The 27,324-nt window shown below is 48.7% G+C and overlaps 1 protein-coding gene across 1 annotated transcript; it reads right to left on the reverse strand.

Moving 5' to 3' along the window:
- Positions 1–6,804: 6,804 nt before the first annotated feature.
- On the reverse strand, positions 6,805–26,270 carry CHMP4B (charged multivesicular body protein 4B). The gene is made up of 5 exons (XM_066588058.1): positions 25,947–26,270; positions 13,530–13,707; positions 13,031–13,145; positions 9,511–9,637; positions 6,805–8,315 (listed from the first exon to the last, which is right to left on the reverse strand). The coding sequence occupies exons 1-5, from the start codon at positions 26,128–26,130 to the stop codon at positions 8,251–8,253; spliced, it is 669 nt and encodes a 222-aa protein (XP_066444155.1). The 5' UTR covers positions 26,131–26,270; the 3' UTR covers positions 6,805–8,250.
- Positions 26,271–27,324: the final 1,054 nt, after the last annotated feature.

Below are 27,324 nucleotides of genomic sequence, written 5' to 3' on the forward strand. Positions count from 1 at the left end.
CCCCTCACCTCAAAACCTCGGAGAGGTGTGTGTCTGGGAGGACCAGACTTCAGCTAAGGCTGTATTATGACCAGACTGCTGGTGAAAGAAAACTCCTGTTGTATACAGTAGGGAGACGTTATGGACCAGGAACTATGTGGTTCCAGCAGGAACCCTGGAGTACGCCTGCCCTTGGACTAAGGGTCTGAAGGCACGACAGACTAAGGACCAGCTGCGATCTGGACATCCACAGGTCTGTGCAAATCAAGTGGACTTGTTGCTGTTGCCTTCAACCCTGTGGAGGATAGTACTGAGGGGACTTTGAAAAGGACTGTGAAGGGACGTTTAAAAGAGACTTTGTGTTGCCAAACATTTATTATTGCTCTGGAGACCCAGTCGTCTTTGTTTTGGTTAAAGATTGTGTGAATAAAGTGAAAGTAAAGAAGGAAAGTGACCATTTGGCGTGATATGTAACCCCCGTTTTGTCACAATATATATATATATATAATTCATGCTGCATCCATCACACAATCTTTTGTTTTCTTAGCTGAACTCATTTGAGTGGCAGAGCATAAAATACTTTCAGCTCCTGAATGCTGCTTAATTAGCAGAGATTAAAACAGTAATGAAGATTACAACGAGTTTACTGAGCTGAAAAAGCACAATGTTAATAAGTACTAAATTTGCCTATAAGACTACAGAGAATGTGTAGAAGCGGGCAATACTAGGCAGTTTACTATTGGGATTGCTGTGCATGCGCACTTCCATAGATGTCTATGGGGGGACGTACACACGGCAGTCTGAAAAGGGTTAAAATTTCAGCCGTACGTGGACTTCACCGGGTGACAGCTCGGGAAACGGGGAGCGGGTGGATATAAAATATACATCTCCCTGCTCCCCGTTACCTCCCCAAACAGCACCAGAACTTAGTGCTGTTCAGTGGCGACAGTGTCCCTTTAAAAGGCCACTGGGGCGAACACACATTTTCCCATCCCTGCCCCTTCACCTGATTACCTGTCACACTCTGGACGTCTTCTATGTATATTGCAGTGCCGCCTCCTGTCTGATGCTGATCAAGCACCATCTTTATGCTGCTCACTTTCTCTATGCTCTGCTAACAGTCTCATGATCCATCAGGACATCATCGCATGACCGGCTAGAGCTAGTACATTTACAGCGCTTGGTCCTTAGGGGGTTAACCACTTCCTGACAGCGTCACATAAATATACATCATGCTGTTGCAAAAGGTGTATTGACTAGGTTGGTGAAGTGAGTCCACGCCATCCCTGGCAGCTAGCAGCTGTTTCTGACAGCTGACAGCAACGGCTGCGATTGGAGTTAGGTCTAAGCAATTGCAGTCATTAAGTATTACCATTCCACGGTTGAAATTGACCATGCATCTAAGCAGCCAGTCGGGGGGGGGGGGGGGGGGGGTTCAGCATCTTATCACCCCCTCTTACAAAGTGACCATAGGGTTCCGATAGGTTAGCATGGCATCTTGGGGTTTAGTGAAAGCACCCAGGGCTACCATATACGTGGCAGGGCTTAGTAAGCAACCTTGAAAAATACTATGGGGCACCTTTACAAACTGGTTTAAGGCAGTTTCTGGCGTAATGAAAAAAAAGGTCGCCAATTTTTACACCAAAATCTTCTTTATTTGCAATTTTCCTTATTTCTGCGCAGTCTCCACCACTTTTTCAAAAGTAGGTGGGGTTTGTTGGGAGGGAGTATGGCAAGTCTTGGACCAGCAGATCTTTGTATGATTTACGCCAGGAACAGGCATAAATTATACCAGAATATACACGAGGTCAGACCTGGCGTACATTTCTGTCTAGGCATATGGAGGTGCTGGGGATGCGCTGAATACATGATGAGATCTGCTGATTGCATAGTCACCTGATAGCTCTATTTTTTTTTTTACCCCCCCCCCCCCCCCCCCCGTTCGGCGCGAGACAACCCCGATGCAGGGGTTAAAAAAGAACACCGGACAGCGCTTACCTGAATCCCCGCGCTCCGGTGACTTCTTACTTACCGGTTGAAGATGGCCGCCGGGATCTTCTTCCTCGGTGGACCGCAGGGCTTCTGTGCGGTCCATTGCCGATTCCAGCCTCCTGATTGGCTGGAATCGGCATGTGATGGGGCAGAGCTACACGGAGCCCCATTGAGAAAAGAAGAAGACCCGGATTGCGCAAGCGCGTCTAATTTGGCCATTAGACGCCGAAAATTAGACGGGCTCCATGGAAACGAGGACGCTAGCAACGGAGCAGGTAAGTGAATAACTTTTTATAACTTCTGTATGGCTCATAATTAATGCACAATGTACATTACAAAGTGCATTAATATGGCCATACAGAAGTGTATAGACCCACTTGCTGCCGCGGGACAACCCCTTTAAGCTGACTGAAAAATTGACTAAAGCCAAGGAGATCTGAGCAGGTCAGAATAAGATCACATAACTCACCTGAGGAGAAAGGACGCCAGGAGATTTAGACGGAAAGAGATAACTAAAAGGTAATACTAACCGATTATATATATAATACACATACATACTGGGAAGATAGCTACATAATGAATAGGGGTTAAAAAAAATTAGTCACTGGTGTGGCCCTTTAACTGCTTCCCGCCACAGGACGTAAGATTATGTCATGACAAGCTGGTACTTAAGACAATATGATGTAACCTTACGTCATGTGGATCTCACGGGATCTGAAGAGATCCCGTGGTATCCAGCTATTACGGATAGTCAGCCTCCCGTTGCAACAGCGGGGGAGCATCAGGACCGCCACCCCCGCCTACTGTTAGCTTCTTACATAGATTGTAGAGTGTAAAGGGTTCACAGAGAGAGGGCACTCCCTCTGTGACGACATCAGACCTCCACAATGTAATTTCGGAGGGATGACTGGTTGTCATGGCAACAGCACGCCACATACAGGCGTCCTGCTTTGCAAGTGCCTATGATCACTATAACCAGCAGTCCTACAATGCCTTAGGGCTCAGTCACATGGGCGTTTGTACACAAGTCTGTCAGTTGCGTTTGCCGACCGCACCTAAATAGAACCAGTGCTTTTCAATGGGAACGGGCACATATGGGAGTTTTACATGCGCACAAACGCATGCGGATAAAATTATAGGACACCGATTCACAAACATATGTAACTGCGTTCTGCGTCAAACCGGTGTTCTGTGTATGTGAAACCCCTGGATGCAGCACCGACCCCATTGAGAACATATAGTGAAGATCGCGATCCTCTGCCACAGCTGTGACAGCGATATTCTCCCATTGAATTCAATGGAGCTGGCAACACAGCCGGCTCCATGGAAAGCAATGGGCTGCCGGCAAGCGCTGCAGTAATTTTCAGGGAAGGGCTTAAAATATAAGCCCCTCCCTGAAAAATCAATCCAAAAATCTGTTTAAAAAAATATATACTCGCCTCTCTGCAGCTGTCGGGGCTCAGGTGCGTCCAGCCGGCAGTTCTCCTGCACTGCTCTGAGTAGTATTCAGCAGGCGGGGATTTAAAATCCAGCTGAAAGGGCTGCCTCTGATTGGCTGAGCACTGTGACCAATCAGAGGCAGCTCTCAGCTATTAAATGACAGCTGAGAGCAGCATCTGATTGGTCCCTGCGCTCAGCTAATCAGAGGCAACACTCACCCATTCATGAATTCAATGCTGTCAGTGTCCAGTGACAATGGGACTACCCGTGGAGAATAAGAAATCCTCTTCCACAGCTGTAGCAGAAGATCACGATGTTCTTTGTATGTCAATGGGGCTGCCGCCGACCCCATTGACCACAGGTGAAACCCTTGGATGTAACACATCCAAGGAATCCCCTGCTGCAGCTGTCCCAGCCGCAGAAGAGGATAGTGGGCAGCGGTCTTTTCGAGCGCATTAACACTGCTAGCAGCGTTTTTCCGCTGTGACGCCCCCTTCGGTCACACAAATTTTTGAATGCATAACTGATGCGTTCATAAATGTCTGCCTCAAAGGCCCGTGTGACTGAGGCCTTACCATAGCAATCATATGTGTTATGGTACAAGTTCCCTACAGGAACAAAAAAAAAACTTTCATGCTCATTTTCCCCCATTTGTATGGGGAAAAAAAATTAAGAAAAGCCCACATCCGTGGTATCATTGCATCCATGACTATCTATAGTATAATTTGAACACTAATTATCCTGCGCAGTAGAAAAACCGTAAAGAAAATACTGAGCGAAAAATTCTTATTTTATTTATTTAACCTAAAAAAAAAAAAAGCTACGAAACAGTACAAATAAAAACTACTAGTCGTGACGCAAAAAGCAAGACCTCACAGAGCTCTGTGCATGGAATAATAAAAAAGTTAAGAGACTTTAAATGCAACGATACAAAAATAAATGTAAAAAAAAAAAGGGGGGGTGGTGGTTTATTGTGCAAAAGTGGAAAGACCTAAAAAAATCTTTTTGGTATCGTAATTGTACTGTCATTTATGCAGTTTGATTGACGCTGGAAAAAAAAGGGAGGGGGGGGGGGGGAAGGGGAAAGAAAGGCTCTTGAAAAGTGAAAATATTCCGAAAATCGTTGTGTCCTTAAGCCCAAAATAGGCCGTGTCCTTAAGGGGTTAAAGGCCTTTTACAGAAACAGATTAGTAGGCAAAAGGGGTTTGCTTGCGTGATAATCGGCCTAGCGAAGTGTACAATCAGCCGATGATCCAGCAAACACTCATTCATCAGCTGATCACCTTGATTGTGGCAAGAATAAAAAAAGGTTTGCTGATTAGCTGCACATCTCCCAGGATGTGAGAGCAGTGTGGGGGTGAATGATCTTGTGTAAAAGCACCATTAATCGCATTGCAAGGCCTGCTAGAAAGGGTCGGGTGCTGACTTATAGGGCAGCTACTTACCAATAGGTGGGGCTATGGAGGGATTCTTCATCAATCTCCCAGGGAGCATTGCTTGGGCCACAAGACTCCCTGCGGTGCGGGCAGCATGAACCCATGACAGGTATTCTACGGCATTTCAGAATAAACATAACTTTGAACATCCGCTCCTAACAAAGCTTGGAGACATAGGAGCACCACACTGGCATCTCCCTGCCAATCCATCCGGTGTGGATGTAGCCTAAGAGTATGTCCGCACACAGAGGATGTTGTGCACGTAAAATCTGCTTTTCAAATCCGCAACTACTGTTGCGGATTTATGGCAGATTTGGGAGGGGATTATCCATTATTCCATACAGAAAATCCACAGCTACAGTTACAGATTTTTTGTATATTTCTACCTCTCTAATGAAGTCTATTGGCCCAAATCCTCAGCGTATCCAGTGTAATTCCCAGCCATTGTTACAAGGCTTGTATAAAAAGTCTGACTTTGGCTTGAAGGAATGCTGCCTTCAAATAGGTGGCGTGTGGAGTTTAGGAACATACCCTTTAGGCCTCATGTCCACGGGCAAAAGAAGAATTAAAATCCACGGCAGATTTTAACTCTTCTCCTGCCCACGGATCCACATCCCATAGGGATGCATTGACCACCCGCGGGTAGATAAATACCCACGGATGGTCAATAAACATGATTTTTTTAAAAATGGAGCATGAAAAAATCTGGACCATGCTCCATTTTCGTGTGGGTCTCCCGCGGGCTTCTATTGAAGCCGTCCGGATCCGCGGGAGACAAAAATCGGAATTTACTCACCCACTCCAGTTCTTCCCTTCGCCGCAGCTCCATCTTCTCTCCGTTGCGGCCGGATCTTTTTTCTTCGGGCCAGCGCATGCACGGGGCACATCACCGACGTGCCCTGCGCATCCGCTGGGCCGAAGAAAGAAGATCCGGCCGCGACGCAGAGATGATGCCGCGGTGAAGGGACGATCCGGAGCGGGCGAGAGGTGAGTTAATTCTTATTTTTATGCCTCATGTCCGCGGGGCAGGGGGGACCCGCTACGGATTCTCCATGGAGAATCCGGAGCGGACCTGATTTTCCCCGTGGACATGAGGCCTAAGCGCATGTTGCCGCGGGAAGGAAATTTTGTGGATGTTCTGCAGCAGATCTGCATCAGTTGGTGTGGATTTCACTCCCTCATTTGAAAAAGGTGGAATCCACACAGCATAAACTGACATACTGCAGACTTAAAAGTCTACATTGTATATTCATTTTGCTGCAGATGTTTTCAGCAGGTCATGTACAGAGCTTGGATTGTAAATGCTGCGGATAGTCTGTGTGGAGAATCCATGTGGAGAATGTGCAGCATTCATGCTCCATAGGAACATACTTGTATGGTGTATTCAGACACAGTGGATTTGGTGCGGATCATATCCTCAGGCCTGGTTTCCACAGAGTGGATTTTCCATAACAGAAAAATCCATAGTGAAATATGAAGATTTTACCCCTTCAATTAGTGAAATCTGCTGTGGATCCGCATCAAAATCTGCACCGAGACGGGCAAATTATTATGCAAATTTTGGGGTGGATTTACGGCAGAAAAGCCACAGCAAATGCACTGTATTAAAAACTTTCAAATGTGTAGAATAAGCCCGCAAGACGTACTAAAAGACGCAAAAAACTGTACCAAAATCCGCACCATTTCTGCCCATGAGAAAGATCCCTCAACGCTCAGAGAGGCCAGCGCAGTGCCATCCCCATGACGCTAAACTCCATTTGGACTGGATCTTCAAAGCATCTTTATTCTGAAAAACCGCAGCATTTCAGAATATACACGTCCGCCACGTAATACCTGTTCCGGGTTCGTGTTGCCCTTTGCTCAGGCAGCATGAACCCGGCGCCAGGTTCCCTTTAACTCTAAGCAGAACATAAGTGTAGATCCACTGGCCATACCTGGAGTAGAAGAATGATTCACGTTCACTTTTCGAAATATATTTTATTTTCTTTCATGAGTCAGAGCGAATGCAATCTCAAAGTAATTGGAAATGTAATAAACAGGGACGTACAAGTATTGCAAAATACATTCACTCCATGTACAAAGCTAGAGCTGTGCAGCCATTCACTGTACATACATATACACACGTCTTTCAGAGCGGCGCCTGTTCATTCTATATTGTACTTATTAAAAGGGCTTCTGGGGGGGGGGGGGGGGGGGGCAAAAAAAGTGGGCAGTTGTTTCATAAAAACAAGATAGGAATATAGAGATTTTTATTAGAAAGTGCAAACTATTTCCAAATGAATATTTAAAAATGAAGAAAAACAAAAAAAAACAACCAAGTCTCATCCAAACTAAACAGTAACTTTACTGGTGTGAAGAAATACATCCAGACAGATTAAATTAATTAGAACTTTTTCCCCGGTTACTAATTTCTCTCTTCTAGGCCGGCGATCTATTGCTCCTCCCCGGCAGAGAAGAGCACGTGGTTGTATGAGGTGATTGAAGAAAGGCTCCGAGATGCTTGTAAACAAGATGTAGTGAAAAACGAAAGCCAGCGTTCACGAGTGCGGCAGACGGAGGACAGCAACGTGGCGTTCTGCTTCCATTTGTAGCTGTGGACAGAAGGGGACACAAGTACAAGCTATACAATTCATTATCCTGAATACCTGTATAGGTTGGCGCCTGAGCATATATGCGGTCGCAGTGCCACGTTACGCCAGTTCACCACCTTACCGGATCACAATTGTGCAGTGATCGAGGAATTGCGAATTCATTAGACGCTTATGCCTAATAGATTCTGTACAGCCAATATACAGTATTCGTGTTTACTTCTAGAAAACCTGTACAACCCTAACGAGGTCTCATTAACGGCTCGTATCACCCCAAGTGACATTCCTGAAGTCCTCTGTGCTGCTGACAGGTCATTGTAAGCCTAAACAAGTAAATGTGTCTACCAGTAAAAGGAGCAGTGTGAATATGGACTGTAGAAGTTCTGTACCGGTGTTGTGCAGCACATCGCTACTTTAGGATATCAAGCTTTGGAGACGGGATCGGCATACGAGAGCTATTGACATAATGTCGTCACGGGCAAGTGAGGCCAAGCAGAGACGGGAAGCAACTGTCGCGGATGGCAGCCTGGTTTGCCATCCGAAGGTTGAGCCAAAACGCCGGACTTGAAGTGATAAGATGAAAAAAGACAAAACATCGTCACCATATCCAAATCAGGCTAAATATGAGCCATGGCCGCTTTCAGCTTCGCTTATATGAATTCATGTTCCAGGCTCCAGGTAGAGAAAAGAAGTAGGTTGGAGAAAGAAGCTGAGTCCTTTCCGGTACCCCTCCCCCTTCCGTCCCACATATATGTACACCCAATTCTAACGAGTTATCAGTCTTTTCAGTGAAACTTGTAAGATTTCTCTAGACTTTACACTGCTGCCCAGTTTTCTAGTTCTCGAATATCGTCGTCGTCCTCCTCTTGCTTTTTCTTGGCTAGAAAAAAAATAGAAAAATACAAAAACATATTAGATTGTGGAAAAATATATGACAAATATACACTGTCCTACCAAAAAGTAATTTGGCACCCGAGAAAGAATCAAAAGTTGTATTTATTTCCATATGCTAATACTTGGTGGGGCTCCTTTGGCCGTAATGACATTGGATACTCTCCATGGCATACTTTCTACTAACGCCTCATACACATCAGCTGGTATTTCCCTTCATTCATCCTGCAAACGTCTGGCAAGTTCTCTCAAAGAAGATGGACACAGTTCATATTTCCTAATGCAACATTTTAGTTTGTTGCAAAGATGTTCAGTAGGGCTCAGGTCACCCCTTAGGATGCGTCACACAGCGGCAATGTTTACTATTACAGTGAATGGGATTAAGTCACGAAATCTCTCTTCCAATCCAACCCTTTTACTCCCGAATGACATCTCTAATGGCTACCTACAAGCCTCAATGCTTGTGAGGTCAGTGCACGGAGCGCCTTCTGCCCCTTCTGTCCTACCATGTTATTAATGAGCAGCGACAGGCGTTTCTCTACCAGCTGTACTTGTGATTCCCAGCGTCTCCAGCCTGTGCGGGATCATCTAGGTGATCATCCGAGGTAATGTTGAAGGCGCACGGGTAGGTTTTCAGCGCTCTGTGCACTGACTTCACAAGTACGGGGGGCCGTGGCTCGCTGTTAGTTAAGGGTGAGGGGATATAATTGGAAGAGATAATCTGTCACATGGGATGCCTGGTGTCATTGGCATCTAATTTACATATTGCGTGTGCTGGCATAAATGTTTTGTAGGCGTTAAAGACACTGGTGATTTCGATGCAAACGTGTACAATTCATACTCAAAATGCTATCACAACGTGTTCATGGATTTTAATGGAAATTGTACCTGCAATTACCGCCAGCCAATACCAGGGGGCAGAGCGGTCCGCTTTCTCTCAGTGTATATAGTGTTGTGGAGCCGACAGCGGGTGCCCGAACAACTAATCGGCCAGGATCCAAAGCAGCAGATCCCAGCCGATCAAATATGTACGATCTATCCTGACCTACCCGGAAACCCCTTTAAGGTTCTTTTATAAAAGTAAAAAGTTATCTTTCTCGTTGAAGCAAGGATCATATATACGGCTGCTATTATAAACGATACATCACTGGTGCACAAGAGTCAACTCTGCACATTGCACTTACCAGGCTTTGCGGGCAGAGAAGCAGCAGGCACATTTGGAAGGGGTACAGTTTCTGGACCGTGGACCTCCAGAAGATTCTTGTCTAGTTCCTCCTGTTCTAGTTCTTCCAACTCAGCCATCAACTCATCCTGGAAGGAACAGATATGGGTTAGAATAAGGAAAGCATTGAGGACAGCATCATAGAATTATATACATATGGAAGATTCTTTAACTCATTCCATTATACTGTCGCGGCTATTAACCCTTTAAATGCCGCTGTCAATTCTGACAGCGGCATTTAAACCCCCCGACTGATGTTTAGGGGTCCTGTTCAGCCCCCATGCAGTGAGATCGGGGGAGCCATGCAGGTGTCATGGCTCCTGGGGACCTTCTGAAAGGCCCCATGGCTGCCTTGTCAGATTGCCCATCAAGCAATCCCTGTGGGGTGGCTTTGCAGGCTGCCTGTCTGAATGCAGTATGATGTAATGTTGTGGCATTACATCACAGTGCAAGAGCGATCAAAGCATTGCTGGTTGTGGTCCCCTAGAGCGATTAAAAGAAAGTGTAAAAATAAAAACGAAGTTTTACTAATTACTTAAACAAAAAAAAAAAAAAACCTAAAAAACTGTCTCCAGCAATAAAATAATCTAAATAATAAAGCAAAAATACGAGTTTGGTATCGCTGTGTCTGTAAAAGTCCAATCTACCAAAGTAATGCATTATTAATAGTGATGAGCGAGCATACTCACTAAGGGCCATCACTCGAGCGAGCATTTCCCTTAGCGAGTACCTGCCCGCTCGGAAGAAAAGGTTCAGGTGCCGGGGGAGAGCGGGGAGGAACGGAGGGGAGATCTCTCTCCCTCTCTCTCCCCTGCTGACTGCCGCAACACACCGCTCCCCCGTGCCGGCAGCCAATCCTTTTCTCTTGAGCGGGCAGGTACTCGCTAAGGGCAATGCTCGCTCAAGCAATTGCCCTTAGCAAGTATGCTCGATCATCACTAATTATTAACCCCGCATGGTGAAAGTAATCTGGAAAAAAAAAAAAAAGAACGGCAGAAATGCACTTTTTTGGTCACCCTATCTCCAAGAAAAAAATGTAATAAAAAGCATTCAAAAAGTCATTTCTATTCAAAAATGGTGCCATCGCAAACGACAGGACGGACTGCACAAAATGAGCCCTCACACAACTATGCTGACAGAAAAATAAAAAAAGTTATTCGGCGCAGAAAATTTAAAAAAATTAAATATCTTAAAAAAAACAAAAAAAAAACACCACTATATAAAGTTTGGCATCGCAGTCATTGTACTGACCCGTAGGATAAAGCTATCATGTAATTTTTGTTGCAGCTTGTGCGTCAGTGAGACAGAACTCACTGAAATGTTAGAATGTCATTTTTTCCCCCATTTTTCTCCACTTAGAATTTTTAAAACCTTTTCCAGTACATTATATGGTACAATAAATATTCTCCCATTGAAAATTACAACTTGTTTCGCAAAAAACAAGCCCTTATACAGCAATGTCGATGGATAAATAAAGGAGTTACGATTTTTTGAAAGGGGTGGGGTAGGATGAAAAAACAAAAATGGAAGAAATAAAAAAAGCAAAAAAGCTGTCACTAAGTGGTTAAATATCATATTAGTAATCCCAAACAGTGAAGACAGTCAGAAAAAAAACATATATACAGGCAATGCCAGGACTGCATTTTTCGATCACACCGTAAAAAAATAAATGTTATGAGGATCACAAGAATGTGAAAGTTTTTTTTTTCCTTCTTCTTTCTTTCAAGTTTTAAAGCAGTACTACATAAAACCCCCCCCCCCCCCCCCCCACTATACAAGGTTTGTGTCGACCCAGAGAATAAAGACAACATATCACTGTTACTGCGTATTGGGCCTCATGTTTGCGACTGTGTTGGTAACACGGTGTTTGTAAATACCGGGACTTCCGACGGAGACCATGTATGGCTGTGTGTGCACTGCGCATGCCCACATATCATACACACGCTCATGCGGAGTGTGATTTTTTTTTCTTTCAAATTCCCCGTTCCATAAGGATGCGTATAAAAACGCTGCCCATATGCAATATAAACAAATGTCTAGGGCTCGCGCTGCGCGGTATGCTGCGATCTATTTCTTTTGCGTATACACACACGTGCATTGACTCCATTCACCGCGTATCACACGTGCAATTCGACATGAAAATGGCCGTGGTCATGGTCATGAGCCCTTAAAAAGAACCCCCCCACGACAAAAAATAAAATAAAATTGTGCAACTGCATCCCCCCCCCCCCATTCAGAAATGTTTAAACGTTTGCCAGCACACTGTGTGGTACGTATAAAATACCACTGAAGTATTCTACTCGTCCCACGACAAAAAAGCCTCATGTCATTATTTAACCAGACTAAAAACAAAAAAAAAAGTTATTATTTATTTTATTTCTTTTAAAGTGGGGCATAAAAAATGAAAGTGGTCTAATGCCTCTGCAACGCCAACTATAGGAAGGTAGCTTCCCTATGGTGATACGCACACACTATGTACAGGAGGTTGTGATACGTCACCGCTGAGCAGGGTTATTCCAGGCTCTCATCCCCGTACAAATTGGACATGACAAATGGCTGCCACCTAAATGAGCTTGTGCTCACAGAGCGTTCCAGGAGGCCTGACAAGTTATTTTACCGTCAGCCTTCATTTAACGTGTCCCTGTAATCTCAATGCCAGCCACCAAGTGTTTAGCCTGGAATGGCGGTAATTAGAGGGGCCGAGCACAAACGGCTAAGAATAGTCGTTACTGCGCAGCCTGTAATCCTGTTACTGCTCAAACTAGACGGACGGAAACCAGCGACCGCACGCGAATATCTTACCCCGTCACACAGATCCTACTGAGAACAACTGCAATGCTTACTAAGAGACCCGGTTGTACTCTTTACATTAAGGACTAGGCCATTATTGATTTTGTCATTCTTCTTTAAAAAAAAATTTAACTTTTAAGTTTTCCATCAATATAGCCACCTAAGAGCTTGTTTTTTGCGGGACAAGTCGTATTTTTCAATGGTACCATTTAATGTACCATATCATGCATCATAAAGCTTTAAAACAAGAATCTAAAGTAGGAGGAAATGAAAAAAAAAAATTGCAACGTTTCATAATAGGTCGTGGTTTGTTTTTACGAGGTGCGGTCAGTACGATTATGGATACTAGACAGTTTATTTTGTTGTACCGCTTAAAAAAAATACAATACTTTAAATCTGTTTAATTTTTGTTTTTTTTTTAGTCTTCATAAGTAATTTGAATTTATGATCGTTTCTACAATATACTGCAATACTTCATCCTATTAAGCCTTGCCACAGGCACAACTGAGTAACAAGATATCCATGGCAGGCCTGGGATGCAGCCTGTCATGGTAGGTGGGCCGCTGGGGGACAGAGTGAGCCCCCTCCATCAAGCGCTGACCACAGCAATTGAAGGGTTAAAAGCAAAGTCTCTGTGACCCTGGGGCAAGTGTCAGCTGTCTGAGAGTTGTTTAATACCTTCTGTTACTTACCTCATCAAAATCATCGCCGATGCCAACGGGTTTAGAGATGGCATCTGAGATTTCCTGAGCCAACTCCTGCTGGTCAGCAATGTCTTGCATGAGTTCATCGACCTTATCGATATCCCTGGGGAGAAACATGACAATGTACTACAGAACCAGCGTGACAAACCTACCCTCTATAGCCGGCGCAGCGACCATCTGACTGATGTAGATTGGCTTCAGAAACCTCCCATAATCAGCAAGTACCACCCACCCCCACTCTGTAATGTCCATATACCTGTGTCCATAGTGGTGGAGACTTGAAGCATTTTATAAGGCTGACCCATTTGTGCCTACCTCTATAACCCCGCCTCCAGGTACATCCCTCCAACAGATGACTTCCCCCTCTGTCACCACCCATATATAATGACTGGCCTACTGTGTTATAATTTCTGGTTGTGATCTGTAAGCTCCACCAGGCGCGGGGTGCGGGCTCAGAAACACTACACGGCTATGACATGTCACTTACATGTTGTCATGTGCAGCTTTCATGGCTTTAGCTGCAAAGCCCATGTTCTTGAGAACTTCCGTGTTAGTGTTGGCATTTTCTAAGGCTTCCCTCTGGAACTCGATGGTGGATAACGTTCCATCAATCTGCGCCAATTGCTTCTCGTATCTCTTCTTCCGTTTAAGGGCCTGCAGGGCAGCTGTGGGCAAGAGATATTGTACAGTCAGTAACGTGTCCTGTGCGGGTTCTCATACACACTAACACAGCAGAGGCCAGTGACCCCATTACCGCTCTGGTACCAGGCACTTCATACTGGGCTGTATTCACAAGGCCAAGTAGGCCAGTGACCCCATTACTGCCCCGGTACCAGACACTTCATACTGGGCTCTATTCACAAGGCCAAGTAGGCCAGTGACCCCATTACCGCCCTGGTACCAGACACTTCATCCTGGGCTGTATTTACAAGGCCAAGTAGGCCAGTGACCCCATTACCGCCCTGGTACCAGACACTTCATACTGGGCTGTATTTACAAGGCCAAGTAGGCTGGTGACCCCATTACCGTCTTAATACCAGGCACTTCATCCTGAGCTGCATTTACAAGGCCAAGTAGGCAAGTGACCCCATTACCACCCTGGTACCAGACACTTCATCCTGGGCTGTATTTACAAGGCCAAGTAGGCCGGTGACCCCATTACCACCCTGGTACCAGACACTTCATCCTGGGCTGCATTTACAAGGCCAAGTAGGCAAGTGACCCCATTACCACCCTGGTACCAGACACTTCATACTGGGCTGCATTTACAAGGCCAAGTAGGCCAGTGACCCCATTACTGCCCTGGTACCAGACACTTCATCCTGGGCTGCATTTACATGGCCAAGTAGGCCGGTGACCCCATTACCACCCTGGTACCAGACACTTCATCCTGGGCTGTATTTACAAGGCCAAGTAGGCCGGTGACCCCATTACCGCCCTGGTACCAGACACTTCATACTGGGCTCTATTTACAAGGCCAAGTAGGCGAGTGGCCCCATTACCGCCGTGGTAGTAGACACCGTTAGCAGCCGTTAGCCACACTAGAAAACTGAAGAGCGCAGCTTTAGGAGTTCCACAATAGATACAGCGACCCTCCGGTCCTGGGCAAACAGCTAGTTGCACCCTTTTCTGACTGCGGGCTCCTTCCCACAAGCGTCGCAGGATACATTTAAAAAAGGGGATAGAGCCTGAGCGTGAATGCGGAATTCCGTGGTCTCCATTAATAGACTATATTAAAATGGAAACCTCCCACAGCGTAAATCCGCGGCAAATAGAACACGCCGATTTCCGCCACGGGAAACGCAGTAGAATTCCGTCCGTGGGCATTAGCCCTACCGGATGCCCGCTGTGACAATGCATGCTGCTCCAACCGGTCAGCGCTGCTCACATAGACTGTGCAGTGTCTCAACCAACGATGCATAGTGATACACGGCGGGCATCAGGTAGTCAGAGAAGCCGTGCCGCTGCTTTTGTTTGCCCAGGAACGGGAAGGGTCACTTTAAATCATTAGGGGAATGGGGGATGCAAGGCACGTACAGGGGGGTGGGGTGGGAGAAAACTTTTCACTGCTCCGATTTTCAGTCTAGTGCAGCCAGCGCAGACGTTCTGCACCCCACCACACTCTGAAGGGAGCCATTGTTGCCATTTGTTCCCATTTCTGTATTCAGTAGACGAGGCCCTTGGGAGTCCCATCCCTCGTCATCACTTCATGCAGTACACACTATTAGACCCCAGAAGAACAAATACATGCAGTCACCCCCTGTACAGGGTGCAGTTACTGTGAGCGGGGCTGAGTGTATATAGATGGGGCCACCAACATGTGGAGAAAGAGCAGCTGCGTGGGAAAAAAATGCTACAAATCGCAGTAGAACTTGCATTAGGGTTTACTGCTGCTGCTTTAACTCATTAAGGACCAGGCGCTGTAAATTTATGGCACCTGGTCCTGGGCTTAAAGCACCGCCAATAGCAAAATTACAGCAGCGCTTAAAGTCTCCTGCTCTGCAATCAATCAGGGGCAGGAACAGGCTATCCACTGTTAGTGACAGCTGATAACCCCGAGCAGAAGGCAGGGGGGTATTTAATGTCACTACAGGGGTTTGTTACCCCGGTAACTAGGGCTCCTAGGGATGCCCCAGCTACAGTGGGAAAGTGTCAAATTAAAAAAAATGTCTTATATGACATCATGGGGGACAAAGATAGTAAAAACAATCACATAAAGAAGTAAAGTAAAGTTCCAGAATAAAACAGTATATACATAAGAAAATAACCCAAAACCGACACCAACCAAAAATGTCGCTATAAGCGCGCTGTAAACTAAAATCATACATATTATATAGCAAAATGTCCGAAACAAATAGAGGAACCCATTCCTGTCCTTTAGTTTAGTGTAAATATTAAAATAAAGAATAAAACTATAAAAATGTTAAAAAATATTTTTTCCCGCTTTTTACCCCCACTAAAACTAAAAAACGGGGGGGGGGGGGGGGGTCAGTGAAAAAGATATTTTAAAAAAATCACCCTATGTATCACGGAAAAAAAAACAGCAAAAATAATTTTGATAGCTAAAGGAAAAATGATAGGGCAGTAAAACCGCCACCTGGGTAAGATCCCTAAAAAATGTCTGGTCCTTAAGGGGTTAACAGTGATGTGAAGTGGATTCAGCTGCAGACAGTACAGGCAGAGGGCAGGACTGCGATGTCTGATGTCCGTCTGTTGTCCGCGTCTACCACTGACCAGACCCATAGTAGTCAGTGTGCCAAATAGCAGATTACGTTCACAGGGATCAATTAAAACAAAGCGCAGCAGGCATTACTGTGATCCAATTTGTGGGCAGGACTCTCCTACTCAGGTCAATGGCGATGAAAAATGATACTAATAAAAATATATATATATCACTGTCCCTATACAATGTCAGTGGTTTTTTATGCCTGTATTCTCATTTGTTGCTCAATCGCCCCAATAAATCCGTGTAAACCGGTCCCAGCACAAACCTGACCCCGTATCAGCGACCGTTTGCACATTAGCCTGTTAAAGAGTAACCGCACTTTAAAAAAACTTAATCGGAGAGACACGGCAAATAGTTTTGATCAGTGATGATCCGGGTGCCGAGACCCCCGCTGATCGCTAGACTGCAGAGGCCTGTTGGCTGTCTTCATCAGCTCCTCTCGGCACGCATTGAAGACGGATGAATAACGTCTACAGAAGTCTATCTTCAGCTGCGGGCAGGAGCTGGCAAGCAAGGAAGGGGCACGCGGTACTCCGGTGAGCGCTGGAGTCTCTTTTCAGCGCCCGGACCCCACTGGTTAAAATTTTGACATGTTGCTCTGACATGATAAAAGTTTTTAAGAAGTGCCGCTCCCCCAGCTGGTCCTTAGTGGACCCCTCCGATGCTCCAGCAGGGCACATGGAATAATGTGCGCAGTTCTCTGCACCTATTGACCACATTTCTATGTACTGCAGGCCTGAACCTGCCTAACCTGCTTCCCGCAGACTGCAGCCGCAGCACATTCTCCTGCACCCTGACCGGCCGCGGCACACCCAGCAACTGTCCTAGCAACTAGTCGTCCCTCCCTGTCCAGATCACACAGCGTCCTACCTGCTTCCTCACTGCTGGGGCTGAACACCCTGCTCCTGTCCACCACGCCTGCAGCCAAGGCCCTTTTACATGGCACAATCAGCGTGCGACTAATCGTTAGATCGAGCGGTTTGTGGGATGATGTGTGCAGCAAACGAACCATCAATGATAAAGCATATTTCTGCATGCAGAAACTAAATGAGTGAACAACTCGCGTTTAGTCGCTGCATGCATTAAAGCGGGACAATAAGCGCCCAAATTCGTGCAGGAGCGCGGGAATCTGAACAATTCTGAACGACAATCGCTCCGTGTAAAAAGGCTGTACAGAAGGATATCGGATCGCTGCGTCACCGAGGGCTTCAGGCTCGCTCCAGTTAATCTTTTGGAGTAAGAGTTACACCCAACACTTATCTTACTTCTTAAGAGTTAAAAGGTTTGGTGGTTTTTTTTTTTATTAATGCAGCTAGGGCTTATTTTTGGGATAGGGCTTATATTTCAAGCCTGCGACATCGCACAGACCGCCTGCTGTTTACACTTCAACGATCAGCGCTCAGGATTTTAAGCTGCATCAAATTTTGATCGCTGATCGTTCAGTGTAAATAGCAGCTGTTCAGTACTGAACAGCCACTATGTTATGTCAATGGAGAGGGGCGGGGGAGAGCAAGGAGTGAAATCTCCTACAGCCATCCCAGCCCGCTGCTGAGAGAGCCAGCGATACTCACTCCTGTGCAGCAGCACGGGAGCGAGGACACACAGGGACGGGTATCGGGCATCATTTGTGTAAGTGGGCCTTTACAACAAAGCAGAAGAGTGTCTGTACGGCGCTATACAGATCCCATGTCTGCCATTATTTGCCAAGTACTGTCATGAAAAGTTCCAATGTACACCACAAGTGTTTCTACAGGGGGCCGAAAAAGGGGGCATATGTCAGAATACTGCACAAACAGTATTATGTATTCACGCACGCACACTTTTGTTAGAAATGCTCTTTCTGGAGTTTCTATGCTTGCTGCTGCTTATTGGAATAGAGTAACCCGCTGTATCCACCATCTTCCCCATGTAAATACACGCTGCGCGGGATACGAGCGCCGCGAGGTGCCCAGCAATAACTAGTGAAGCTGTACAGGCTTACACAAAAGTGTGGAAACACCTATATAGAATAAAAATGGTCAGTGATGCAATTTTGCATACAAGTTACGGGGGAAGCAGCAAACCTGTTGGGCCATGTCACCATGACGGCCATTTTGAACGCCGCCATCTTGGATTCAACTCTAGTTTTTCCAATAGGAAGTTCAGTGTGTGATATATCAGACAGGCAGAGAATTTCACCAGAAACACAATGTTGTGCCTTATTGTAACACGACTTTCACGTTAACATAATGATTGTTCTTCCTTCGAGATGTCCGACGGGAGAGCCGCCGCGGAAAAACCCGCGGCGGCTTTGAAGCGGCCTGGCCGCTCACTTTTCCGCCGCAGCCGGCGCTCCCATAGAGGAGAGCGCGGCCGCGGCGGTAAGAAAAAAAGAATGGACATGCTGCATATTCTGAAACCGCGGCTGTGGTTCCAGCCTGACTTGCCGCAGCGGATTGGCCGCCCCATGTGGATGAGATTTCTGAGAAATCTCGTCCACATGGCTGGCTAATCCCGAGATTAGCGGCCGCGGGCGGATTTGCCGCGGCAAAATTCCGCGCGGAATTGCCGCTGCAAATCCGCCCTGTGTGAACCCAGCCTAAGTCGTCCAGATTTTGGTTTATCAGCAATAGAACCCGTTTCTTGTAATTTGGAAAGAAGTTTGGCAAATGCCCTGTGGGTAATGGGAGGTCCGGTTGGGTGGGGTTGACTGAAATCTGCAGCGATGACTTGTGCTTCATTAACCTAACATTAGGACAATCTCAACTGTCTGCTTGAGATAAGGCCACCGCTCACATTGCCTGCAGTGAAGAGAAGTCAGTGTTATCAGAACGAATACAGATATGTTATAAAGAAGCCCACCATTGTGTTTCTGGTGAAATTCTCTGCCCGTCTGATATATCACACATCTACCTTACCACTGGAAAAATTAGAGCTGAATCCAAGATGGTGGTATTCAAAATGGCCGTCACGTTGGTGACAGGGCCTAACAGGTTTGCCTTGCAGCTTGTATGCAAAACCGCATCCCTGTCTATCGAGCCGGTTTCATTCTATTTGGGTATTTCCACATTTTTCGGAGACTTCAGGTCTGAGGTGAAGTCCCCAGCAATCATGACCACGTAGGGACCAGAAAGGAGAAGAGAAGTGAGAAGCTCCAATCAGGGCGGAGGTGCTGCCCTCTGGGTGGAGCGGATGTCTCATTTACGGTCTTCCTTCCTGGGAAGTCACATGGAGGGTTCCTCCTGGCATGTTATTAGCACACGTCCCTCCACAATCTAGAGTCCGGGACTCTACAGCCGAGGACATCCCCGATCCTCAGAATTGCCTCTTGTTCTTCAAGGAGAACCAGGTCACTTCTTGTTCCCTAAACAAACGGCTTCATTCGTTGGCTGCAGAGCCTCGTTAACAGGAATTAGTCACTATATTTATGTTGCATGCCTGAGGAAGACATAAGGGAGCGACACCCCACCAGGGCAATGGAAGGGGGTGCACTTACTTTTCCAGGCCAGGTTCATATCAGTGTTTTGTTGGACGTTCAGTCCTAACAGCAGAAAAACGGGTTCAGTAAAAGATCCATTGATTTCGATGGGACTCAGAGTTTGTGTTTTTGAAAAGAAAGCACGGCTCTTTGAGCCTTTTTTTTCGCTGCCCCAAAAAACTAAAACTGGTCAGAAAGGACCTTTGCCGCACCCCACTGTATTTTACGGGTAACAGACAAGCGGAAATCCTCCTGTTTGTATTCAGTTTAGGACAAGTTGTAAAACAGAGCCAAACTTCAGACAAAACATCATCGTAGCAGATCTGTAGGGTCATATTTACACGGCTCAGGGCGGGTTGCGCCAAAGATTCCCAGGCGCAACTCTGGGGGCAAAGCCATTGTGTCCGTATGCTGTACTGCGCGGCGCCCCACACATCACATACGTCCTATTCTTGAGGAAGGCTCGCACAATGGGACTTGCAGCGATTTTTCAAACTCGGACCGTCGGCCTCCGTGAAATCACTTTACTGCTGCGTACGGCCACCCATTGAAATTAATGGGTTTTTTCCCCCCGTGAAGTTCTGCCCATCTTGGAGGTCAAACAGTCAACCCTTCATTCATCAAGGGAAAAGTCCCCAATGTATATTTATGGGAATCCCCTTTATGGCGACACGTGTTGTGCAGCAGCAGGCGGCAAAAAGTAATACAACTTACTGTTGCGCGAAGTCACAGGAAAGTCGTAGGCGGCTCACGTTTTGGATTTTCTACGACTGTCATATCGCAGTCATGTTAGGTTGCAACGCAAGACCAATTGCAATCATTAGATGTGACGTGCGACATGTCGCGCCTCTGTCTACACCAAACGATGTGGCGCTTGAACGAGCGACCGATGGGAGAGTCCGCCATCGTACAGCCCGCTACATCGTTGGCTCGTTCACATCCGCTAAGAGAAGGCCTGAATGATCGGTAATTAAACCAAAGAATTAGCGAACGAGCCGAAGGCGAAAGCGTTCCGTGTAAAAGGATCGTGGTGTATTGCGTAAAGTGGCCCTGTGGACCGCAGAGCCCCATAACCCATCCCACAATCAAGGAATGGCGGTACGTGGACATCATGGGACCACCGTCAGTGAGGAGATCTCTGGGGTCACGAAAACAGCTGAGCTTGACGATTTTGACGTGGTTTTTGGTATGAAATTTGGCGCAAATTTTGCACGGTGAAAAAATCCACAGCAATCGCTAAGCAGGATATTGCAGAGGATTCGATGCTGATCCACGTCCCACTACCTGCGTGGCCATCTGCTCCTCGTTGACACAGCGTGCGAAAAACAAGACAAACTAAAAACGTGACAGGTCACTTCTTGAGGTGGATGACCGCCGCTGAAAGGGCTGAATCGCATGCGGATCCGCAGAGCCGCCGCAGATTTCTGCTGTGTAATCCTCATGGGGAAATCCACATAAGATTCCACGGTGTGAACAGGCAGAGTTATGTAAACCATCCCACAGTCATCACTAACATGAGCCCCGCTGTGTTTCTGGGCATATGACGTCAGCGGCAGTCAGCTGACTACTTCAGCCGAATAGAGGCGCAGCATCACCTGCAGTTTTCCTGGCATTCAGAACAGCGACACCTGCCACAGCACTGGCACCACGGCGGCAGCCGAGGAGGAAGTTTTGCTCTCGTTATCATCTATCTGATGGGAAGGGACTTGTTGTTTGTATCGCACCAACTTATTCCGCAGCGCTTTCAGGTCATTTATTACTCCTTACCGACCTCGGAAGAATGTGACTGCAACCTTCAGTCGTGAGCGAGAGCTCAGGACTAGCATTCTGCTGCCGTAGCACTCTGCGGGGTCCAGGGTGGGAGTCGGACCACCAGAAAAGGGGTCCCAAGTCCCCTGACAGATCAGCAGAATGAATGGAGCTGCAGCGCACGTCCTCGGGCTCCACTCCATGTGAAGGGAAGCACCTACAATAGCAGGCAGCGGCCGAGCATGCTGCGCTGGGGATTCCCCTTTGCTGCTTTGTTCGGGATGCAGGAATGGGGAATCCCCGTGTATAAAGGGCTCCGGCTCTGAGCAGCGGCTCCGACACAGATGTGAAGCCGGCCTTACTTTAGCAACAGCCACCTTTATGCACGTTAACCCTGCACCCCCCGAGCCATGTAATGTCTTCCTCTATAACGGCACTATATACACAGATGTAATGATTGGTGGTTATGAGTTACTACTACCTCCCTACTAGTGCTGTAGAACCACAAGACTCAGCATGCCCTGAGCAGTATTGCAAGAATGCTCTCCCCCCCATACCCTCCCCTAGCAGTAGTGCAGCTCCTCCCCCCCTAACAGTAGTGCAGCTCTCTCCTCCTCCTCCTCCTCCCCCCCTAACAGTAGTGCAGCTCTCTCCTCCTCCTCCCCCCCCACTCTAACAGTAGTGCAGCTCTCTCCTCCTCCTCCCCCCACTCTAACAGTAGTGCAGCTCTCTCCTCCTCCTCCCCCCACTCTAACAGTAGTGCAGCTCTCTCCTTCCCCCCCCACCCCACTCTAACAGTAGTGCAGCTCTCTCCTCCCCCCCACTCTAACAGTAGTGCAGCTCTCTCCTCCCCCCACCCTAACAGTAGTGCAGCTCTCTCCTCCCCCCACCCTAACAGTAGTGCAGCTCTCTCCTCCCCCCCACCCTAACAGTAGTGCAGCTCTCTCCTGCCCCCCACCCTAACAGTAGTGCAGCTCTCTCCTGCCCCCCACTCTAACAGTAGTGCAGCTCTCTCCTGCCCCCCACTCTAACAGTAGTGCAGCTCTCTCCTCCCACACTCTAACAGTAGTGCAGCTCTCTCCTCCCACACTCTAACAGTAGTGCAGCTCTCTCCTGCCCCTCCCCCCACTCTAACAGTAGTGCAGCTCTCTCCTCCCCCTCCACCCTAACAGTAGTGCAGCTCTCTCCTCCCCCTCCACCCTAACAGTAGTGCAGCTCTCTACTCCCCCCCCCCACCCTAACAGTAGTGCAGCTCTCTCCTCCCCCCCCCCACCCTAACAGTAGTGCAGCTCTCTCCCCCCCCCCCCACCCTAACAGTAGTGCAGCTCTCTCCTCCCCCCCCCACCCTAACAGTAGTGCAGCTCTCTCCTCCCCCCCCACCCTAACAGTAGTGCAGCTCTCTCCTCCCCCCCCCACCCTAACAGTAGTGCAGCTCTCTCCTCCCCCCCCACCCTAACAGTAGTGCAGCTCTCTCCTCCCCCCCCCCACCCTAACAGTAGTGCAGCTCTCTCCTCCCCCCCCCACCCTAACAGTAGTGCAGCTCTCTCCTCCCCCCCCCCACCCTAACAGTAGTGCAGCTCTCTCCTCCCCCCCCCCACCCTAACAGTAGTGCAGCTCTCTCCTCCCCCCCCCACCCTAACAGTAGTGCAGCTCTCTCCTCCCCCCCCCCACCCTAACAGTAGTGCAGCTCTCTCCTCCCCCCCCCACCCTAACAGTAGTGCAGCTCTCTCCTCCCCCCCCCCCACCCTAACAGTAGTGCAGCTCTCTCCTCCTCCCCCCCACCCTAACAGTAGTGCAGCTCTCTCCTCCCCCCCCCACCCTAACAGTAGTGCAGCTCTCTCCTCCCCCCCCCACCCTAACAGTAGTGCAGCTCTCTCCTCCCCCCCCCACCCTAACAGTAGTGCAGCTCTCTCCTCCCCCCCCACCCTAACAGTAGTGCAGTCTCACCTCCCCCCACTAACAGTAGTGCAGCCTCACCTCCCCCCACTAACAGTAGTGCAGCCTCACCTCCCCCCACTAACAGTAGTGCAGCCTCACCTCCCCCCACTAACAGTAGTGCAGCCTCACCTCCCCCCACTAACAGTAGTGCAGCCTCACCTCCCCCCACTAACAGTAGTGCAGCCTCACCTCCCCCCACTAACAGTAGTGCAGCCTCACCTCCCCCCACTAACAGTAGTGCAGCCTCACCTCCCCCCACTAACAGTAGTGCAGCCTCACCTCCCCCCACTAACAGTAGTGCAGCCTCACCTCCCCCCACTAACAGTAGTGCAGCCTCACCTCCCCCCACTAACAGTAGTGCAGCCTCACCTCCCCCCACTAACAGTAGTGCAGCCTCACCTCCCCCCACTAACAGTAGTGCAGCCTCACCTCCCCCCACTAACAGTAGTGCAGCCTCACCTCCCCCCACTAACAGTAGTGCAGCCTCACCTCCCCCCACTAACAGTAGTGCAGCCTCACCTCCCCCCACTAACAGTAGTGCAGCCTCACCTCCCCCCACTAACAGTAGTGCAGCCTCACCTCCCCCCACTAACAGTAGTGCAGCCTCACCTCCCCCCACTAACAGTAGTGCAGCCTCACCTCCCCCCACTAACAGTAGTGCAGCCTCACCTCCCCCCACTAACAGTAGTGCAGCCTCACCTCCCCCCACTAACAGTAGTGCAGCCTCACCTCCCCCCACTAACAGTAGTGCAGCCTCACCTCCCCCCACTAACAGTAGTGCAGCCTCACCTCCCCCCACTAACAGTAGTGCAGCCTCACCTCCCCCCACTAACAGTAGTGCAGCCTCACCTCCCCCCACTAACAGTAGTGCAGCCTCACCTCCCCCCACTAACAGTAGTGCAGCCTCACCTCCCCCCACTAACAGTAGTGCAGCCTCACCTCCCCCCACTAACAGTAGTGCAGCCTCACCTCCCCCCACTAACAGTAGTGCAGCCTCACCTCCCCCCACTAACAGTAGTGCAGCCTCACCTCCCCCCACTAACAGTAGTGCAGCCTCACCTCCCCCCACTAACAGTAGTGCAGCCTCACCTCCCCCCACTAACAGTAGTGCAGCCTCACCTCCCCCCACTAACAGTAGTGCAGCCTCACCTCCCCCCACTAACAGTAGTGCAGCCTCACCTCCCCCCACTAACAGTAGTGCAGCCTCACCTCCCCCCACTAACAGTAGTGCAGCCTCACCTCCCCCCACTAACAGTAGTGCAGCCTCACCTCCCCCCACTAACAGTAGTGCAGCCTCACCTCCCCCCACTAACAGTAGTGCAGCCTCACCTCCCCCCACTAACAGTAGTGCAGCCTCACCTCCCCCCACTAACAGTAGTGCAGCCTCACCTCCCCCCACTAACAGTAGTGCAGCCTCACCTCCCCCCACTAACAGTAGTGCAGCCTCACCTCCCCCCACTAACAGTAGTGCAGCCTCACCTCCCCCCACTAACAGTAGTGCAGCCTCACCTCCCCCCACTAACAGTAGTGCAGCCTCACCTCCCCCCACTAACAGTAGTGCAGCCTCACCTCCCCCCACTAACAGTAGTGCAGCCTCACCTCCCCCCACTAACAGTAGTGCAGCCTCACCTCCCCCCACTAACAGTAGTGCAGCCTCACCTCCCCCCACTAACAGTAGTGCAGCCTCACCTCCCCCCACTAACAGTAGTGCAGCCTCACCTCCCCCCACTAACAGTAGTGCAGCCTCACCTCCCCCCACTAACAGTAGTGCAGCCTCACCTCCCCCCACTAACAGTAGTGCAGCCTCACCTCCCCCCACTAACAGTAGTGCAGCCTCACCTCCCCCCACTAACAGTAGTGCAGCCTCACCTCCCCCCACTAACAGTAGTGCAGCCTCACCTCCCCCCACTAACAGTAGTGCAGCCTCACCTCCCCCCACTAACAGTAGTGCAGCCTCACCTCCCCCCACTAACAGTAGTGCAGCCTCACCTCCCCCCACTAACAGTAGTGCAGCCTCACCTCCCCCCACTAACAGTAGTGCAGCCTCACCTCCCCCCACTAACAGTAGTGCAGCCTCACCTCCCCCCACTAACAGTAGTGCAGCCTCACCTCCCCCCACTAACAGTAGTGCAGCCTCACCTCCCCCCACTAACAGTAGTGCAGCTCTCTCCCCCTACCACTAACAGTAGTGCAGCCTCACCTCCCCCCACTAACAGTAGTGCAGCTCTCTCCTCCCCCCACTAACAGTAGTGCAGCCTCACCTCCCCCCACTAACAGTAGTGCAGCCTCACCTCCCCCCACTAACAGTAGTGCAGCCTCACCTCCCCCCACTAACAGTAGTGCAGCCTCACCTCCCCCCACTAACAGTAGTGCAGCCTCACCTCCCCCCACTAACAGTAGTGCAGCTCTCTCCTCCCCCCACTAACAGTAGTGCAGCTCTCTCCTCCCCCCACTAACAGTAGTGCAGCTCTCTCCTCCCCCCACTAACAGTAGTGCAGTCTCTCCCCCTACCACTAACAGTAGTGCAGCCTCACCTCTCTTGTTCTTGGTGCCATGTTTCCTCGCCGTCGTCAGTTCCTGCTCTATCTTCTTCTCCAGGAACTCCTGCTTCTTGGTCAGCATCTCCTCGGTGTCCCGCAGCTTCTGGATGGCCTCCTGGGGGCTGGGGCCTTTACCGCCCTTCCCCCCGGTACCGAACAGCTTCCCAAACACCGACATTCTCCCGGTGTAAGGACGTCACTCTATACACGGAGACCAGGCCGGGCGTCCACCACTGACGGACAGAAGGCTTCTTCCCAGCGACGACAACAACCGGACTATTCCCGTCTGCCTCGGCGTGCTGACGTCACTCGGTCACGCGCTCTCCTCACGCGGAAAGGAGGCGTATTTCCCCGACTGTCTCCGAGCCATTTTACTTTCGGTCATATCTAGTCAAATTCTTGTACAACCCTAATAGGACTAGGCGGCAGTCTATGGCTAGTGCCTTGGTGTTCGGTTAGTCGGGACTAGTTGACTTCCAGGGTTTATCTTGTCATATTTTACAGAATGTAATTAGGGTCTTGACCATTTCAAAGATGGCCGCCCTCAGGTTACCGAGATGGGAAGGCTTATGTGTAGAAACCAGTGACATGTGACGTCAGCGGGCGCGCATGCGTGTTAAGCATGGGTGTGTGCCGGCTAGGTTTACGAGACGTAGGTAGGGTTATTGCTACACATGGAAGTTTTGTGTCACCGTCATGTGGGGCTGAGCTCATACGGAAGGCTGTCATTACGGGAGTTTCTATGAAAACTGTCTAAAGGGAAAACGATCTATTGCCTATAGCAACCAATCACAGCGCAGCTTTCATTTTTTTAAGCCCGGGCTAAGAAAGAAAGCTGCGCTGTGATTGGTTGCTAGGGGCTGCAAAGAAATTAGCATTTAGACAGTTTTCAGAAATTTCCTTTTTTTTGGAATAGGTCAGATAAAATCAAAGCCTTCAGCACAATGAAATAAAATGTATACGCAAAGTGCCGAAATAGCTTGTTTGACGATTCCGGTTATTAGCGCCACAGTCACGCTATCGCCTATATATTTAAACACCCCAAGGCCGGCTTCACACGAGAGTAAGAGCAATTGCGCACTCCTTAGCACAATGTTTTTGCGCACTGACTGAAGCATTTTTGCGTGTGTATTGGCGCACTTTACTGTATTTTTTCTGCCCGCATGACATGTTCACTATTGTGCTATTTGTCCGATGCAATCACGCAGCGTTTTACGCATCTCCTTACGTATTGTACCCAGTTGACTTCTATCTTTTTAGTGCGTCTAAAATGCGCACGCAAAATACACGCCTGTAAACGAACCTATTGCAATCAATGTGTTCTATTCACTGCGTATTACACGCGCAAATTTTCCCATGTAAAGCAACGCTT

The sequence above is a fragment of the Eleutherodactylus coqui genome, chromosome 13 (assembly GCF_035609145.1).
Source record: "Eleutherodactylus coqui strain aEleCoq1 chromosome 13, aEleCoq1.hap1, whole genome shotgun sequence".
Classification (NCBI taxonomy): Eukaryota; Metazoa; Chordata; class Amphibia; order Anura; family Eleutherodactylidae; genus Eleutherodactylus; species Eleutherodactylus coqui.